This window comes from Salmo salar, chromosome ssa06 (genome assembly GCF_905237065.1).
Source record: "Salmo salar chromosome ssa06, Ssal_v3.1, whole genome shotgun sequence".
In the NCBI taxonomy this organism is placed as follows: Eukaryota; Metazoa; Chordata; class Actinopteri; order Salmoniformes; family Salmonidae; genus Salmo; species Salmo salar.
The window spans coordinates 63044620-63065346 of record NC_059447.1 but is presented as its reverse complement, the minus strand read 5'-3'; the positions used below and the strand labels follow the sequence as shown (position 1 = coordinate 63065346).

Below are 20727 nucleotides of genomic sequence, written 5' to 3'. Positions count from 1 at the left end.
TCACTTTAACCATATATACATACTACCTCAATCAGCCTGACTAACCGGTGTCTGCATGTAGCCTCGCTACTTTTATAGCCTCGCTACTGTTTTTCACTGTTGTTTTTATTTCTTTACTTACCTATTGTTCACCTAATACCTTTTTTGCACTATTGATTAGAGCCTGTAAGTAAGCATTTCACTGTAAAGTCTACATACACCTGTTGTATTCGGCGCACGTGACAAATAAACTTTGATTTGATATAACAGCGGTCTACAAACAATCACAGTCTACAGCATTAGCCCCACATTCTGAATCCTCCTACCTAACTCAGTACTTCTGAGAAAATAAAAAATAGCCCTACTAACTTCTAAAAGACCCTCCCCATCCCCCAAATCCCTTCCAAACCTCAATGACCCTACACTTCAATCTTTCCCTCTCTTCAACATACTTACAACAATTTAACAACACATGCTCCACCGTTTCATCTACACTCAAGACACAAACCATTCACATGCTTTCCAACCAGATATAATGAGTTCAATGTACAATTTTTTGGGGCGCAATCGAGCAAACACCACCTCTTCCCAATATGACCTTTGAATCTTGGTCCACCAACATTTCTTTGGAGGACATATAAATGCCCAGTGGTGGAAAAAGTACCCAATTGGCATTTGAGTAAAAGTAAAGATACCTTAAAAGAAAATTAAGTAAAGGTCACCCAGTAAAATTCTACTTGAGTAAAAGTCTACAAGTATTTGGTTTTAAATATAAAGTATCAAAAGTAAATGTAACTGTAAAAATATACTTGAGTATCTATAGTAAAATTAAAAGTATAAATTATTTCATATTTCTTAAATTAAGCACACCGGGCTGCAACATTATTAATTTTTTTATTCACGGATATCCAGGGTCACACTTCAAACACAAACATAATTTACAAACGAAGCATGTGAGTCCACCAGATCAGAGGCAGTAGGGATGACCAGGCATGTTGTCTTGACGTGAAGTACGTGAATTAGACCATTTTCCTGTCCTGCTAAGCATTCAAACGTAACTTGGTGAAGGCGCAACAACGCCTCTTCAACCTCAGGAGGCTGAAGAAATTCGACTTGGCCCCGAATACCCTTAGAAACTTCTACAGATGCACAATTGAGAGCATCCTGTCGGGCTGTATCACCGCCTGGTAGGGCAACTGCACCGCCCGCAACCGCAGGGCTCTCCAGAGGTTGGTGTGGTCTGTTCAACGCATCACGGGGGGCACACTGCCTGCCCTCCAGGACACCTACACCACCCAATGTCACAGGAAAGCCAAAAAGATCATCAAGGACATCAACCAACCGAGCTACAGCCTGTTCACTCCACTATCACCCAGAAGGCGAGGTCAGTACAAGTGCATCCAAGCTGGGACCGAGAGACTGGAAAACAGCTTCTATCTCAAGGCCATCAGACTGTTAAATAGCCATCACTAGCCGGCTACCACCCAGTTACTCAACCCTGCACCTTAGAAGCTGCTGCCCTATATACATAGACATGGCATCACTGGACACTTTAATAATGGAACACTAGTCACTTTAATAATGTTTACGTACTGCTTTACTCATCTCATATGTGTATATACTGTATTCTATTCTACTGTATTTTAGTCACTGCCACACCGTCATTGCTCGTCATAATTCATATATTTCTTAATTCCATTATTTTACTTTCAGATGTGTATTGTTAGATAATACTGCACTGTTGGAGCTAGGAACACAAGCATTTCGCTACAACATCTGCTAAATGTGTGTATGTGACCAATAAAATTTGAGTTGATTTGCTCTACCGAGGTTGGATCAACAGGATCCGGTAGTAACCACATTAGAAGCCAGTGAGGTCTAAGCAGGATGTAACCCCTCTAACATGTATTGTTGTACCACATCCATCATTAAGACATACAGTTGAAGTCAGAAGTTTACATACACCTTAGCCAAATACATTTAAACTCCGTTTTTCATAATTCCTGACATTTATTCCTAGTAGAAATTCCCTGTCTTAGGTCAGTTAGTACCACTGCTTTATTTTAATGTGAAATGTCAGAATAATACTAGAGATAATTATTTATTTCAGCTTTTATTTCTTTCATCACATTCCCAGTGGGTCAGAAGTTTACATACACTCAATTAGTATTTGGTAGCATTGGCTTTAAATTGTTTAACTTGGGTCAAACGTTTCAGGTAGCTTTCCACAGCTTCCCACAATAAGTTGGGTGAAGTTTGTCCCATTCCTCCAGACAGAGGTGGTGTAACTGAGTCAGGTTTGTAGGCCTCCTTGCTCTTACACACTTTTTCAGTTCAGCCCACATATTTTCTATAGGTTTGAGGTCAGTGCTTTGTGATGGCCACTCCAATACCTTGACTTTGTTGTCCTTAAGCCATTTTGCCACAACTTTGGAAGTGTGCTTGGGGTCATTGTCAATTTGGAAGACCCATTTGCAACGAATCTTAAACTTCCTGACTGATGTCTTGAGATGTTGCTTCAATATATCCACATAATGTTCCTTCCTCATGATGCCATCTACTTTGTGAAGTGCACCAGTCGCTCCTGCAGCAAAGCACCCCCACAACATGATGCTGCCACCCCCGTGCTTCACAGTCGGGATGGTGTTCTTCAGTTTGCAAGCCTCCCCCTGTTCCCTCCAAACATAACAATGGTCATTATTGCCAAACAGGTCTATTTTTGTTTCATCAGACCAGAGGACATTCCTCCAAAAAGTAAGATCTTTGCCCCCATGTGCAGTTGCAAATCCTAGTCTGGCTTTTTTTTATGGTGGTTTTGGAGCAGTGGCTTCTTCCTTGCAGAGCGACCTTTCAGGTTATGTCAATATAGGACTCGATTTACTGTGAATATAGATACTTTTGTACCTGTTTCCTCCAGCATCTTCACAAGGTCCTTTGCTGTTGTTCTGGGATTGATTTGCACTTATCGCACCAAAGTACGTTCATCTCTAGGAGACAGAACGCGTCTCCTTCCTGAGCGGTATGATGGCTGCGTGGTCCCATGGTGTTTATACTTGCGTACTATTGTTTGTACAGATGAACTGGTACCTTCAGGCGTTTGGAAATTGCTCCCAAGGATGAACCAGACTTGTGGAGGTCTACAATTATTTTGAGGTCTTGGCTGATTTCTTTTGATTTCCCATGTCAAGCAAAGAGGCACTGAGTTTGAAGGTAGGCCTTGAAATACATCCACAGGTACACTGCCAATTGACTCAAATGTTGTCAATTAGCCTATCAGAAGCTTCTAAAGCCTTGACATCATTTTCTGGAATTTTCCAAGCTGTTTAAAGGCACAGTTAACTTAGTGTATGTAAACTGCTGACCCACTGGAATTGTGATACAGGGAATTATAAGTGAAATAATCTGTCTGTAAACAATTGTTGGAAAAGTTACTTGTGTCATACACAAAGTGGATGTCCTAACCAATTTGCCAAAACTATAGTTTGTTAACAAGAAATTTGTGGAGTGGTTGAAAAACGAGTTTTAATGACTCCAACTGTACTAACGCTCGTTTCCATCATATATTCCACAATAGTACCATGTATGTGTGCTATTATGGGCATTAAAAAGTCGTCGCAGTAGCTCTCTCTAGAGCACAATTCTCCTGATATTTCATCAAACATCGATACAGATAGTTGACAAGGGTTGTAAAAATGTTGCAACCTAAAATAACTACCTGCACTGCAGATTTCCACCATCACAAATTCGTATTCAGATGGGACAGGTATATTACGGTATACAAGACCTTCCCTTATGAATGTAGCACAACGGAATGTAGCACAACGACCACCCTGTCCAGTTGAACCGGCTAATGTTACTTCACCTCTCTTTCTTTACAGCATTGGTTAATAGAATAGGGTGTAGATGAGACCCCGTGGTCGCATCAAACACCATTCCACTCTGACACATCATATTTTTGTTATTCAATACCTTCGCCCACTTCACTAGAAGTTCCACTGCAGTCAGTAGCGCTTATAGCAGGGCCATTCTTTTTCCTTTTGCAACAGACCATCCAGGTCCTTGACTGTCAACATTTAAAAAAAAAATATTCACCTTTATTTACCTAGGCCCAATGACAGCCAACCCCTGCCAAACCCTAATGACGCTGGGCCTATTGTGCGCTGCCCTATGGGACTCCCGATCACGGCCAGTTGTGATACAGCCCAGGATCAAACCAGGGTTTATAGTGACGCCTCTAGCACAGAGCTGCAGTGCCTTAGACAGCTGTGACACTCGGAAGCCCAACAACCCCACCCATACCATCAGAACTAGCATCCATTTTGACCACAGTCCAGCACAGCTGTTGCAGTCCGCTTACCACAATACAAAACTATTGATATTGTTTCGGTTCTCCACAAACACTCACACTCCGAGAAGCTCCCTCCCTCTACAATAGCGAACATCAATGGGTATAACTTGATATCAAGAAACGCCCATTTAGAAAACGCCCGAATTGCGCTCTACAATTACACCCTTCTCCGTCTAGCAGCAGTAAGAAACAATGTAGCAGTCTAATAAGTAGACGGCGGTAGCACTAGCAAACAGAATAGATGCCTTGCACGAGATGCTACGTTGCACCCACATAATGATTCATCTATGGTTGAAATGAACTGTCCACCAAATGCGCAGTTAAACTGCTAAAATGGGCAAACAGCGCTGAAAGCCACATCCAGATAACATGAATTGCTGATGTCAATGTGTGCTAATGTAATGTTAACAAGGAAGTGAGCACGAGAACATCTTACGATAACACGTCATTTTTAGACAGCAATTTAGTCTCTCATAAAAAGGAAAAACAGCATACAAATGTCAACAAGCTATAGTGTATGTATATTGTTGTTATAATATTAATGGTCTCAAGTCATTCTTTCCTTATATGTCAGGATGGCCGAGCGGTCTAAGGCGCTGCGTTCAGGTCGCAGTCTCCCCTGGAGGCGTGGGTTCGAATCCCACTTCTGACAGCAAATTTTTTATGTTTACAAGTGTTGTGTCCTGAAAACATTCACATGACGGCTTTATGATGTGCAAAGCATTTGTTTATTGAACGAACGATTGTTACACGTGTGGATTCTTTATTGAATTATTCACAACCAAATTTGTCATCTAACAAATAAGTAAAATAAGATGAAATGGTATCAATTATTTCAATGAGTAAGGTTCTTTCGCAAAGATAAACATGTTATTTGCAACAATTATTTAAATTAGTATGGTTCTTCTGTCAAAGACATACATGTTATTTGCCACAAAAATAACATTATCGGTTACGGTACAAACCATACTGTAAAGAGAGATGTGGCATCAAAACCAAAGAAAAAAAGTAGGCCTATCAAATCACAAACTTGACTAGTCAGTAGTCAACATTTCAGAAGATTGTTGCCTACATTTTATAATGTATAACTGCTTGAAAAAGGTATGCAACTCAACCTTTAAAAACATTGTCAACTGCTATGCAAATATCCAAACCATATTTTGTTTCATAAGCAAAAGGCACTATCATTCAAAAGACATTCCACTTCAGTTATTTATTATCCACAAATATCAAGACTACGGCTAGATTCTAATCAGAAGTGTCGGAGGTGGAACTGCGCTAGAGCGGTCAAATCCACAAGCAGCTCCCGCCATTATACCTAAAGCGGACATTGCCATTGGCTACACAGTCATTATGAGAAATCCCATGCAGCCTTGTTTACAACTTCAAACACTGGGATGTGAGACATAATCTACACCTCAATTAGGCTGATAGAAATTCTCATTTTGTTTAATGATTTTCAATTTGAGTGATTATTTCTATATAGTCTACACTTTCTCATGTTGAACTTTAAAGCGATTGGGACGGGTGTAGCTTCATGACAAAGATTACAAGCGCAGCTGTTCACCAATTTGACAGCTTCATTGCAATTACACCTCTGACACCACCAAAACATCAGCTGTGCAAGGTATCATCTATCACCGTTTAATGTTTAATCTGATTGAATCTAGGCCTAAACTGTACCAGTCCAAAAGAAAATCTGTTGCAACAATTGATTTTCTTTCAAATATACTCCAAAAAGGAGATGTCACACTGAAATCTTAATTTAGATAACTTAAGCCATCCTTAAAATGTGAACCACTGATATAAATACAAACATGTGTAGAAAAATTGAATATAGAGGATTATAACTGCTGCATTAATCTTGACCCAATAGAAAATTCCAATCATCAGAAAGAAGCATGATGGCTTGTCATGCATTTAGTATTTTTGAACAAAAATGTCTGGAATAGTGTTGTAGTCCTTTGCTCCTCTTCATGCGCTTGTCACACAACCTTTGAGATAAAAATATTACTATGGAATGTCAATGTTGGTATGGACCTAAACAGTCAAATGTGTTCTTTTATTTAACCTACCCCGACCAAACCCTAGCCCGGACAACGCTTTGCCAATTGTGCGCCGCCCTATGGGACTCCCAATCACGGTCGGTCGTAATACAGCCTGGAAATGAACCAGGGTCTTTATGACACCTCTAGCACTGAGATGCAGTGCCTAGACCGCTGCACCACTCGGGAGATTAGTAGAACTAATCAAGCAAATACACCAGCTTAATACATGTTTTTGGTTAAGAACAGCCATAAAGTACATCTTATTTATAGTGTCATTACCTGATATGGAGTAGCGTCTCACAGGTAGTCACAACTAACCAGTAGTCACATCAGGGCACCTGTGAAAAGTACGTAGAATGGAGGGGGGGGTTAATATTTAATGTCATATTTAATGTATTAATGTATTCCCTTGCATTTAATAGTAAAATATTCAACATTGGGGGTTCAAAGATACAATTGTAATTACGCCTACACCAAGTTACATTTAAATGTCTTACCCAACATCCAGAACAAAAAAAATGAGCAGGCGAAAGTACTTACAATTTTTTGTTCCAGTCATTGTGCTACAGTGTTTCATCTCTGCTCCTTGGCCATCAGAGTACTCAGTAGCACGGGCTGTCTTCTCGCTTGCTTTTTCAAATCCTTGTCCACGGAAGGCAGCCTCACTTGAAGTGTGTCCAACGAGTTCTAGTTCTTCATTCAGTCTTCTCAGGAGTTTGTTTGTCCGAGGTGGTGTCATTTCTGGTTCCACTTTGGATGTTTTCTCTGCACGACTCATGCCTTGTTTCTGTTCAGGGGCTTTGATGGGGCTTTGTTCTTGAAATCTCAGTCCAAGCATGATGTCGATGTATTCTGCATGGCCAGCATCAACCAGGTCTTTAGCCACGTGAACGCCATCTGCTACAATGTCCACCTCCCAGTGTGCTTCAGAAATGTACTGTCTGAAGTATATTTGAAGGTTTTTCTTACAGATGCACTCTTGAAAGAAAACAACTGCTTCATCTGTCCATTGCTCCTCGACTGATTTTACTCCTCTCAAAGTGCATGGATACGTGACCTTTGGTAGCTTGGTCAACTGGTCAGGAAGTCGTCTCAGCTCAGACCAATCTTTGTACGGCATGTCCACACAATGGCCATAGTCAACCAAATTGATCACAACCACTGCGCTATCGGAATGGACGATTTCAGCTCGGCACCATTTGTTCTTACTATCAGACATCACAAGGCAGCATGACCCTGGAATTAGGTGTTCTTCATGCAATGGCAACAGCTCCTTTGGAAGATCCTCAAGAATCGTAGACACAGTGTTCATGATGAGAAGCAAATCTTCCAGAACAATGTAGAATTCACTTGGTGTGGTGACTGCAGCTGCAAAGCCGGAGTATCCCAGGTCCATGTTCACTGGGGCAAGGAAGAACCTCTGGGGACTGTTGTCCAGGTTGGATTTTTTCTCTTTTGGGGTTACAGTTTGAGTCTTTGTGGGGATTGGTCTTTCTTCAGTAAATTCAGAAGTTGCAGTCTTTATTTGCTGAACAAGGAACAGTCCATTTATCATGATTTCGACCATCCACAAGTTATCAGCTTCAGAGTAGGACACAAACATCAGTTTCACATCCTTGCCTATCATTTGTTTCAGAGTGTTCTTCAATATCTCATAAGCGTCGCTGATAGGGAGGCCAGGGCTATTCCACTTGCACAAGACTGCTTGTACAGGAGTTTGCTTGAGGTCATTACAGATGTCTTTGATGCAGCCCATTGGGACGTCCTCTACAGTGCCATGATCCACAAGGAACACAACGCATTTTCCTTGGTCAATAGATGCATGCCGTACAACTGCTCTGTGCCACTGGTCGTCTTTGGTTGATTTTGCCAAGCATTGAAGTCCTTCTTTGACATTCTTCTCAGACATGACTTTGCACTTAGACAAATGTTCAACTATGAGATTCTCAAGTACAGTAAACTGTTCTGTGGTCCTGTGGAGTCTCAGATATAGATCTCCATTCTCCAAGATGGACAACAGTGTCCCGCTCTCTGCCTGTCCGGCTCTTATATCCTGTGATGGAATGGCCATATCCTTCACGGCCTCCATAGACGGTCCAAAGGTTGTTGCTTGGAGTTGACTGGAGTCCTGGTGTTTGCAAATGTCATGTTTGTGCCTAGTTGGCGAGGGCCTTGGGGACACATTCTGCAAGACCTTTTCACCTTGAGCAGTGAACATAACCCTCTCAGAATGTGTATTGGACTGGCTATTGTCCTTGATGGTTACTCTCGTTTGCTTTTTAACTGTGTCAACTTGGCTTGCACACAAAGCTTGGACCGCTTCATTTTCAGTCACATTGTCAAGTGTTGGGTTGTCCTGTTGGATCTCAACATTAACCTCCCACTGTGTCCCAAAACGACTGACAATTTCAACCATGAGAGGTTTTCCCATTACTGCATCAGTGAAAGAAGCATCACTTTTATAAGAGACACTGTTTAGCAATGAACAGGGTATGCTTAGTCTATGCTGCGACAAAAAAACACTTGTCAGAGTGTACGTTTTGTCCTTAGTCACAGTGGCTGTATTTCCATAGTCAACAAACTCCACCTTGAAATGGTCATTAGACGCATTATCTGTCACAACTGCTCGGTAGAGTGCACCATCCTCTTCATATTCAGCAGCAACAAGGTCATTCATTCTGAAGTCCACCAACGTGCTGTTCCCCATGGTTTCTTTAAACAGCTCAGTGTTGAGGTCTTCTCTCATTTTCAGAATGGATTGTTCATCATCTTGCATTTGGATAAAAAAGCTGTCAACGGTATTGATATGGGAAACAAACCCCAGACCTCGGAATCCAGATTTTATTTTGGGATTAGAGGGTAGTTGTGAAAGTTTTGGCAATTGGACAGAGCAAACAGTTTCTGTGAGTTTAGAGGAACTGTCTACATGTTGATCTGTTTTTCCTTCTGTGCTTTTCTCAGATTTGAACTGAGTGATTCTTTCACTTTGCTCTTTCCACTTTGGTGGGTTTGCTTTTTGAGCATTTGAAGACTTATTTTGATGTTGGTGATGTTGGTTGCCCTTGCATGTGGATTTCAGGTGCTGTCCCGCTTTAGTTTTTCCAATTTTGTTCTTCGTTTGTTCTTTGTGTCCTTTATGACCAGTCACAGGTCTACTGCTTTTCTTCTCCTTTGGTTTTTGACTTGCAATGAGCTCCTTGACTTTCTCATTGATGTTTATGCCTCCATCAAACAGATCGAAAAAGACTGTCCCATCCTCATTCTTTCCTGCAACGACAGCTCGAAGTGGCTTGTTGAGAATCGATTTCTCTAGCCATTTGTTGACATCTGCAAAGTTGTCCTCTTTCGGGATTTGTGAGAGACTGCATCTTAATGCCTGCATGGGAGTGAACAGTAAATCTGCTGAATGTCTGGGAATAGATATAGCATTGTTTTTTTCAACAATATGCATGTTTCCATAGTCCACAAAAAACACATTTAGAAGCAGCGTAGTAGATTGAACAGGGCAAGCCACACCCCTGTACCATTTGCCATCACCGTAATATTTTGCCAGGCAAAGTTTTCCGATATCAGGCCCAGAGTTGGCACGCAGTATTTCTTTACTTTCTATGGCGACTTTCTCCATCAAGTTGTCAATCATTTCAGTATTTCTGTCCAACTGGCAATACATCTCCCATGGACTGCACACATGAGTGACACAGACTTGCTCTTCACTTCCACATCTCAAGTTGAAGGAGGAATGGACAAAAGAGTCTGGGCATACTGATGGCATAAGCTGCATAGGGGTTTGCACTTCTCTTGCAAGACCTTTTTCCACAAGCATCTTTGTTGCATTCTGTTGAGTGTTGTGGAGGTCAACAACATTGCACAGGCCCTTGTTTTTCACATACAGTTGAGCGTGTATATAGCATGTCAACTTCACTGACTGGTCTTGAGCGAAGTACTTCAGTAAATTGCATGCCTCTCTGCCCCAATCACTACCACTGCCCTTTGCAGGTTCAATCAAGTTGTAAAGGCTACATCTAAATGCTTGCCCCTCAAGATCAAGGAATTCTGGCACTATTGCTTGAAGATTGTGCACCCTCTCTTTTGCTATAATCCCGTAGTCCACAAATATAATTTCAACTTCATCTTTCTGTGCTCCTATAATGCAGGCCCTATACCATCTGCCATCATCTTTAGATTTGGTAACACAACATGAATCATTTAACTGCACAGGAAGTGTGCGCGCTTGGTAATACCGCTGAATCGCTTCCATCATGTCCTCCAAGTTGGGGATCTTGCTTTCCAGCTGGCACCAAAAATCTGAGGGTGTGTTGACGTGAGAGCATCGCACAACTAGCTCACTTCCGGGCTTGAATGTCTGGGATTTGAATTTCACAGCTGGTGCCTTGTCTTTTAGGGTGCTTGACTTTGGGGTTTCAGGTTTCTTTTCACAGCCAACCAATTCAGAAATTTCCCATGTCTCTTTGGAAGGTTTCCTTGTAACTCCACTAGTGCTTGATCCATTTGTATGAACTTGTCCTTTTTTACAGGACTTCGGTTTCATCATTTTCTTCTCCATCTCGCTCTTAGGTATCACAGGCGCCGAAGGAGTGTATTTCCAAAATTCTGCATGATTTGTTGTGGTCAAGAGCTCTGTGATGCTCTTTGATGCTCTTTGTGATGAGTTGTTTTCACACTCATACAAATCAACCACATATAGATCTTTCCTTATGTGGACAACATGCACAAGGAGAGTTTTGTTGGAGACTGCTCGTCGGAAGTAGTTGGTTGCAGAGATCGTCCATACATCGTCGAAAGGCATGACATTCACCAGAGAACAACTCAGGGCAAATGCTGGTTCAATAGCAAACTTGTCCGGGATCTGCTTGATGCACATACGTGGTACCTTTTCAGTATTTCCAAAATCAATGAAAAATACTTCAGCTCCGTTGTCAAGTGTGTCTGTCACCATTGCTCTGTAGTAATGCATGTCCAGCTCATACATTGCACAGCAAAGTGTACCAGGCTCTGGATTCTCCAGAATTTCTTCATCCAATTGGACTTGGCTGAAGTGCTTGGCCATGTTCTCCATCATCTCTTCAAAGTCTTTGTTGCGTTTCTGTGTTCTCAACCAGAACGCACCTGGATTCAGGACATGCTCCACGTATCCTTCAAACACAGAGTCCTCTTGCATTTCCTCAACAATGACTGAATTATCCATTGCTTGGATTATTGCAGTCTCATAATACAGGTAGCCGTTTAGAGGGAAAGCAGGCTCACTTTCAAGAACAAAGTCACACTCCCTTTGTCCAGATACATCTTGAATTGGCCCTGCCTCAACAGCTGCATAGTCTTCAGCACTGAGCACTGTGACCGAATAGAGATTCTGCTCTTTGTCAAAGCCATTGATTTCAACATCTAATACTCCACCCAGCAATCCTTTCTTGAAGCAAGTCAGCTGCTGGATCTTCACTGCCTTATCTTGTCCATTCAGGCAGGAAAGAGCGCACGGGAATGCCATGATTGGTGTTGAGAGAAAATCTAGTGGAAGCTGGAGGACATTCTCAATTTTCACCGACTCACAGAATCCGTAATCAACAAACAATACTCTTACTTGAGAGTTTACAGGGAGAAACTGCACAAAGCCTCTATGCCACTTCTCATCTTTTCCTTTGACTGAGCAAAGCAAGCCCATATTTTCTGCTGGCTGTAGACTGGGGTCTTTGCTCTTGGACTCACAGGACAATGCCAATTTGTCTGACATCCGTTTCAGATCTTTTGCCATACTTGTCATTTGACAGTAGAATGTAACAGGGTTCACTGCAGCGGTTACCCTAACCCTCACTTTTTTGCCAGTGGTCAACTTAGGGCCTGAAAATGACAGAATATCCTCAAAGCCCTTCAAGCTGGATGATTTGAATGAGAATTCTTGTCCACCTTGCTTTTCAATCAGTAGATCAGGGACAGGTTCAATGCTCTGCTTGAGTGGTACCTCTGTCAACATTTCCACCAAGAGAAGGAATGTGTCTGTGTCCACATGTTTCCCTAAGCTCAGCCTAAAGAGATCCTTGTTGATATCTGGGGCTTCTAGTATGAGGACTTTGTGAGGAAGAAAGGCTTGGATGTAGCCTTTGACATGACTTCCAATCAAGGAAGCAAAATACGTCTCTGAAAAAGAATCCCAATTTTGTGTCAACGGTAACACATTTGCAAAGAAACCACAGATGATTTTGGGAGGAAGCATGAAGAGCTCATCCAAAGCTGTGGCCAAATGGCTGGCATCAACACTCAGAACATTCCCATGGTCTATGAGGAACACGTCAAACAATTCTTTCTGTTTGTTCTGAACCCTTCCTCTGTACCACCGGGTAGATAGGACATCCTCTACCAAACAGAACTCCCCCACTTCCACCGCCATCTTTGTTTTCTGTGCATTCTGTATTTCCACTTGCAGTATGTTATAGTCCAGTTCACATATTGTGAGATATTGGCCCTGGAAGTGCACCAGTGTATCCGCTGGGTTGCAGCTCACATGCGTTAACTGTAGGTCTACAGGCCACAGAGCACATGGTGCAGGAAGACTTGAATTCTCCCGAGGTCTGGAACAAAAATAGCCTTTATTACTTACGTGTTTGGAATATTTAATGATGTTTAGGCCTAATTGTGATTTTTTTTGTAACTTGTCTTGATTCTAGTACTGTATGTAAGGCCTACATCCTACTGCTATATCAAAACATATCCAACAGCACATGCATTTTGAGTATTATAGTTCAGCTGTAAATATGTGAATTATGGTCGTAGGTGAAACTGGTGGTGAGATGAAAGGGGATCCCTGAGGAGTTAACTATAATAAATCATAACAATTCTGTGGACATCTTACTTCATTTTTTTATGTTTGAGCTATTCATAATGAAACTAGTTAACATGAGGTAAAATAATATTAAATGATTTACTAATGTATACCATGGCTTTGATGACAATGTGTGCGCAGGGCCGTTCAATGAGACACTGAACAATTATTACATTCTAAACCATGATTATTACATTTAGTCCAGTTGTAAGAAATTAAAGTTGTGCTTACAAATATACTTTATTGGATAGCGTTATAATCCAACTCGCTAATCCTTAAACACTCAAACTGCATCCCTACACCATTTACTCGACATTGTGTCTATTTACAACTCCTTGAATCTTTTTCATGTCACACAGAGGTGTCACCAATCACCACAATAAGTTGTGGAAGACAATCTTTACACAAATGCTTCAAAATCTCAAGTTTAGGCCCATCTGTATTGAGAGGGTCATAGAGTCAAGACTGCATAGGCTTGAATTGAAAAGGCGAATGCACTTTCACAACCCTCTTTATACTTCAACAAACTTGTGACCCCATGCGTGTGTGCGCACGCTTGCCCTAATAATCTAAATTCAGTGCTTGGTTATCTTAAGTCATACCACGGTGGTTGGCATCATTAACTAAATCTCAGCATTTGCATCGACATCATAATGTAGGCTAACGTAGGTATTGTTCAATCATTTTCTACGTACTTTCTATTTTCTGAAGTCATTCTCAACAACATTGCGACAGAGAGCGGAACCTTCCTAAAAGAAAAACAAAAACATTAAATTATTATACATAATATCAAATCAAGGAAGAGGCTAAAATGTGGCTGTCAGCTTTCTTTCAGGAAAAATAGCATATTGAATATGCCATTCCAGAATTTCTACTAATACAACTAGGCATGCACTTCAACTCATCAAACATAGATATACAACTGAAATTATGCTACCATTTAGTTAACCAGGTTCTCAATAAAAATAGTAATCTTACCTTTAAGTCTTCAGCTAGCTAAAATTCACTTGATCACAGAGGGGAGTCATCATGAAGTGGAGCGTTATCCCGAGTGACTAGGAGGAAAAACTTAATTTAGAAAATGCATAACATTTGTTTGGTTAATTAGTCTAGGATGATGTAGCTAATAAGTCTTCAAAATGTGTGTAGCTACTAAGGGGGTGCATTGAGCTTAGAATGAACAAGTCAGACCCGAAGACTGGAAGATCTGAAGATGCATGCATTTACAGCAAATTATTTAGTCCCTTAGATAGCTGCCATTATCTAGCTAGTTAGATACAGTGCATTCGGAAAGTATTCAGACCCCTCGACTTTTTCCACGTGTTACGTTACAGCCTTATTCTAAAATTGATAAAATTATTTTCTCCCCTCATCAAGCTATACACAATACCCCATAATGACAAAGCAAAAACAGGTTTTTAGAAATGCTTGAAAATTTCATTTTTTCAATTATCACATAAGTATTCAGACCCTTTACTCAGTACTTTGTTGAAGCACCTTTGGCAGCGATTACAGCATCGAGTCTTCTCGGATATGACGCTACAAGCTTGGCAGACCTGTATTTAGGGAGTTTCTCCCATTCTCCAGAGTCGGTCGATTGGTTTCAAGTTCGGGCTCTGGCTGGGCCACTCAAGGACAATCAGAGTCTTGTCCCGAAGCCACTTCTGCATTGTCTTGGCTGTGCGCTTAGGGTCGTTGTCCTGTTGGAAGGTGAACCTTCGTCACAGTCAGAGGTCCTGAGCGCTCTGGAGTAGGTTTTCATGAAGGATCTCAACCCCACCCTGAGCAATTGGGTCCTGGCCTTCCTGACAGGCCGCCCCCAGGTGGTGAAGGTAGGAAACAACATCTCCACTTCGCTGATCCTCAACATTGGGGCGTGCTCAGCCCCAGTGTACTGTACTCCCTGTTCACCCATGACTGCATGGCCATGCACACCACCAACTCAATCATCAAGTTTGCAAACGACAACAGTAGTAGGCTTGATTACCCACAATAACGAGACAGAATAACAGGGAGGAGGTGAGGGCTCTCGGAGTGTGGTGTCAGGAAAATTACATCTCAACGTCAACAAACAAAGGTGATGATCGTGGACTTCAGGAAACAGCTGAGGGGGCACCCCCCCATCCACAGACGGGACAACAGTGGAGAAGGTGGAAAGTTCAGTTCCTCAGGGTACATATCACTGACAAACTGAAATGGTCCACCCACACAGACAGTGTGTGATGAAGACGACGCAACAACATTTGGCTTGTCACCGAAAACCCTCAAACTTTTACAGACGCACAATTGAGAGCTTCCTGTCAGGCTGCATCACCGCCTGGTACGGCAACTGCACCGCCCACAACCACAGGGCTCTCCAGAGGGTGGTGCTGTCTGCACAACACATCACCTGGGGGCAAAACCACCTGCCCTCCAGGACACCTACAGTGCCTTGTTAAACGTTAATTTGTGGAATTTCTTTCCTTCTTAGTGTGTTTGAGCCAATCAGTTGTGTTGTGACAAGGTAGGGGTGGTATACAGAAGATTGCCCTATTTGGTAAAAGACCAAGTCCATATTATGGCAAGAACAGCTCAAATAAGCAAAGAGAAATGACAGTCCATCATTACTTTAAGACATTAAGGTCAGTCAATCCGGAACATTTCAAGAACTTTGAAAGTTTCTTCAAGTGTTGTCGCAAAAACCAAGTGCTATGATGAAACTGGCTCTCATGAGGACCGCCACAGGAAAGGAAGACCCAGAGTTACCTCTGCTGCAAAGGATAAGCTCATTAGAGTTAACTGCACCTCAGATTGCAGCCCAAATAAATGCTTCAGAGTTCAAGTAACAGACACATCTCAACATCAACTCTTCAGAAATCAGGCCTTCATGGTCAAATTGCTGCAAAGAAACCACAACTAAAAGGACACCAATAAGAAGAGACTTGCTTGGGCCAAGAAACACGAGCAATGAACATTAGACTGGTGGAAATCTGTCCTTTGGTCTGATGATTCCAAATATGAGATTTTTGGTTCCAACCGGCGTGTCTTTATGAGATGCAGAGTAGGTGAATGGATGGAGGAGGTGTGATGGTGCTTTGCTGGTGACACTGATTTATTTAGAATTCAAGGCACACAACCAGCATGGCTACCACAGCATTCTGCAGCGATACGCCATCCCATCTGGTTTGCACTTAGTGGGACTATCATTTGTTTTTCAACAGGACAATGACCCAACACACCTCCAGGCTGTGTAAGGGCTATTTAACCAAGAAGGAGTGTGATGGAGTGCTGCATTAGATGACCTGGCCTCTACAATCACCCGACCTCAACCCAATTGAGATGGATTGGGATGAGTTGGCCCGATGAGTGAAGGAAAAGCATCCAACAAGTGCTCAGCATGCGGGAACTCCTTCAAGACCGGTGGAAAAGCATTCCAGGTTAAGCTGGTTGAGAGAATATAAATTGTGTGCAAAGCGGTCAAGGCAAAGGGTGGCTACTTTGATGAATCTAAAATAACATTTTGATTTGTTTAATACTTTTTTGGTTAATACATGATTCCATATGTGTTCTTTCATAGTTTTGATGTCTTCACTATTATTTTACAATGTAGAAAATAGTAAAAATAAAGAAAAACCCTTGAATGAGTAGGTGTGTCCAAACCTGACTGGAACTGTACTATATTTTTTTTGCTTTGTCATTATGGGGTATTGTGTATAGATTGATGAGGAATTGTTTTTATTTAATTAATTTTAGAATAAGGCTGTAACGTAACAAATGTGGAAAATACTTTTACGAATGCACTGTATACAAAAGTATGTGAACACCTCTTCAAATGAGTGGATTGGCGATTTCTGCCATACCCATTGCTGACAGGTGTATAAAATCGAGAACACAGCCATGCAATCTCCATTGAAACGCATTGGAAGTAGAATGAAAGTTACTGAGCTCTTCAGTAAGACCAACGTGGCACCGTCATAGGATGCCACATTTCCAAGAAGTCAGTTCGTCAAATTTCTGCCCTGCTAGAGCTTGCCCGGTCAACTGTAAGTGCTGTTATTGTGAAGTGGAAATGTCTAATAGCAAAAATGGCTCAGCCCGCGAAGTGGTAGGCCACACAAGCTCACTGAATGGGACCGCCGAGTGCGTTGCATGTAAAAATCGTCCGTCCTCGGTTGCAACACTCACTAAAGAATTCGAAACTGCCTCTGGAACCAACGTCAGCACTGTTCGTCAGGAGCTCCATTAAACGAGTTTCCATGGCTGAGTTGCCGCACACAAGCCTAAGATCACCATAAGCAATGCCAAGCATCAGTTGGAGTGGTGTAAAGCTCGCTGCCATTGGACTCTGGAGCAGGTGGCTATGACTATCCAACAGTGCAACTCTTCCAAGTCAAGGTAAGCTTTTGGTTTTACTAATTTATTGCCACCAGGGCCCGCCGGTGTAACTTCTAAAGTGCTTATTGACCATACACTAACGTTACTGCATGATTGCAACGGTTTACTAACACATTAGTTCTATTAGCTATGTTGACTTTGGCATTACTTTAGCTAATATGGTGACAACTATGTGGCTGTGTGTAGAAGTTATGATATGGCTTGGAAAGTTTTTTTTCCTCGCCTGGTCACATACAGCTGATGTGTTGTGCATTGAGGTCCACAAACGAAGGGAAAAGGTGAGAGGAGGAGAGCGCATAGACATGAGAAGGAATACAATGTGGCAGCTATGAAAGTGAACTGTGTTTACGAGTGATCAGGGCTATTTCATTCCGCCGATTCTGTTGAAAAACGTTTCTTAAACGGAAGCAAACAGAACGAAACGGGGAGAAACATATCTGAATTTGTACAATAGAAACTCTCATTTGCAACTGTTGGACTAATGATTACACTCAAGATCACCTAGATGCAGGCAAGAGAGTGCAAGGCAGTATTGAATGTGTCACTGTCACCTCAAATTCTTATCTCGACCTGTACGCATCTATGTTGCCTTCTCGCCCGCTCCAATTTCGCTCCAGTAGAGTTCACTTCAAGAGCTTAGGGAGTGCCCACCCCCAGCATGCATTTGTAGTCTACTTGTGTGCTGCTAATAGCCCCTTGCTTTAGCTACTGTAATGGAGTTCGCTAAATATTTTCAAAAGAGAAACTGATAAAGCACACAGGTGCTAAATCAAGGTGACTTACAAAGATGAGGCCAAAGAGCAAGAAATGGAGGGCCGTTATGTAGTGTCCACAACTAAAGAATCATTGTGGAATCTGAAAAGACAAGTATCCCAAAAGTATGATGATGTACTTACTTACTACTTGCACATGCTAAAAGAAAGGAATAAGGTGGGTAGATAACTAAGTGTGTCATTGTCGCAAAGTATTTATAAACTAAAAATCAGATCTCAAACATTCTTCATTTTCGATCTTATCTATACAATTGGCCATAACTGATGTTGACCCAATAGGTCTGGCATGTTCCTTGAATGTGGGAACTTTCCATTTTGATTAGGTTATTTTGCCTAAAAACCTGTAGGCCTACCAACAAAAAAAAACTGCATCTCTGCCCAGCCTGGCAAGAGTGGACAAAAAGGTGTTATGCTTTCCCAGTGGCTCTGCAAGTGCGGAGAGTATATTCTCTGCTGCTGGCCGGTTCTCCAGGCACTGTCGCAAGAGCCTGAAGCCACAGACTGCCCAAACTCGTATTTCTAAAAATAAATTCAAAAAGGCACTAATAAGTAATTTCTCATTCTAAGTCACAGCCTATATGCGCAATTTATAAACTATAATGATTTAATAAAACGTTGTTTCAACGCTGTGCGTTTTATGTCCATACCAACCTATTGTGTCGCACTCGCAAATGCTTCACAATGTACTTAGTAGGCTATAGCCTTGAAACAATATAGCCTAAATAATACATGTTCCTTCTTAGGATCCCTGTCTGGCTCCTGACCTATTTAGTGTTTATATGCTGTTAAACATGACATGTGGCCTATTTGAAATTATGTTCGCTTCTTACATTCACCTTTTCATGTTTATTAAAATACTTGTCATTCAAATCCATATGGTTTGGTTTCAATACGTAAAACAATTGTTAGGTCCAGGTAGTCCCAAAAAAATAGATGGCTGTTGGTTCAATTGTGATTTGAATGAATGGAGCGAATTTGGAGCGGGAGTTTTTTTCTCTCTGTAAGTGTGGAGCGGTTTTTAGAGGAGCTGTAGGAAAGGACATGGAGCACCATGGAGAGGGGATTTCCAACCACTCAACTCCGCTGTGTGCTCTGCTAGGTTATAGCAACCTAAAGATGAGTATAGGGAAAATTAGAGTATCATGTAGTACCCTACACCCATCGTTGTTACATTGAACTGGGTGAATGGAGTATGAATGACAGTCATCCAATGTACTATAATAGAAATAAGGCCATGCTCATGAAAAAATAATAATAAATCGTCTACTGGTTCCAACATCTAGTGGAAAGCCTTCCAAGAAGAGTGGAGGCTGTTATAGCAGCAAACGAGGGACAACCTCCATATTAATGCCAATGATTTTGGAATGAGATGTTCGACGAGCAGGTGTCCACATACTTTTGGTCATGTAGTGTAAACGTTAGCTGTTGCTACACATCGACCTCATATGCGTGTCATGATGAACAGTATAACTAACACATCGAATGTAATTCCCAAAGTCAAACATTACTTTAGATATGGTTACGAATTTAGCTACTATTATAAGCTTAGACAATAGTTACTGTAAAACTTTTGTCTGTGCTCGAGACACCTTCCCTTTTCACTAGCTAGCTAGCGAGCAAACGTTAATTAACCATTCTCCGCATGGACATTAGCCAGCTAGCTAAATTACACAACTACTACACAAGGACGCTGACAGGTAGCTAAAATAAACAAGATCATTCAGTGTCAAATAACACGTTGGCTGCTACGTTTTTGTTGTTAGAAATTACTGTACCTTCGTTTCAACGAAGACACATCCAACTTCGGAGCAGCAGCCAACAGCCGTGACCGTAAAAAGGATGGAGAAAAATCGAACTTCCTGCCACCTGCTGCATCGGGTAATTTAGCACTTTCTCCCCTTAGAGAAATGATGGGAAATGAGGTGAGATTTTGCCCTGAAAATAGTAGATACAATTATATGTTATTTCATGACATTCCAGATTAGAAACATATTTCTTGTGTTCAGATATAATTTAAGCGCAAAAGAAAAACGAATGGCTTGTCTACACTAGAGGGGGACATTCCGTGTAGCAATTGCCATAATCACCCTGCCTGGGACAACTAGGCCTAATTTATGTGTTTAGGGCGGCCTACTTGTTGCTCCGAACCTGTTGCATTTAGGTATTTCGCATATGCCTATGGGAAATCATAATTATGTGTAGACAAATACACTGCTGTACATTCTATCATTTTCAACGAGGCCTACTAGTTATAGAAAACATATCTGCTTATGCCATCACGCCCTGGCAGGCTGGGCTGGCTGAGTGCAAACCTAGGCTACAGCAGACCGAGGAGAGATGATGTTTTTTTAGTTAATCATTGATCGACTG

At 41.7% G+C, this 20727-nt stretch overlaps 1 protein-coding gene and 1 non-coding gene across 2 annotated transcripts; one reads left to right on the top strand and one right to left on the bottom strand.

Annotated features, from left to right (window-relative positions):
• The first annotated feature begins 4896 nt into the window (after positions 1–4896).
• Positions 4897–4979, top strand: trnal-cag (transfer RNA leucine (anticodon CAG)). The gene has a single exon. It is a non-coding gene; the product is annotated as a tRNA-Leu (tRNA).
• A 94-nt stretch (positions 4980–5073) lies between these two features.
• tdrd15 (tudor domain containing 15) lies at positions 5074–20298 on the bottom strand. Its single transcript, XM_014205146.2, has 6 exons — positions 20133–20298; positions 14189–14265; positions 13906–13959; positions 6916–12959; positions 6655–6713; positions 5074–6321 (listed from the first exon to the last, which is right to left on the bottom strand). The coding sequence occupies exons 3-5, from the start codon at positions 13935–13937 to the stop codon at positions 6700–6702; spliced, it is 6090 nt and encodes a 2029-aa protein (XP_014060621.2). The 5' UTR covers positions 13938–13959; positions 14189–14265; positions 20133–20298; the 3' UTR covers positions 5074–6321; positions 6655–6699.
• Between the last annotated feature and the right edge of the window lie 429 nt (positions 20299–20727).

What these genes read in the sequence shown, in the direction of transcription:
- tdrd15 (XM_014205146.2), bottom strand. Translation starts at nt 13,937, where the DNA reads ATGTTGTTGAGAATGACTTCAGAAAATAGAAA. An exon ending in ATGACTTCAGAAAATAGAAA is followed by an intron (nt 12,960 to 13,905) that starts GTACGTAGAAAA and finishes TTTTTGTTCCAG; the next exon opens with ACCTCGGGAGAATTCAAGTC.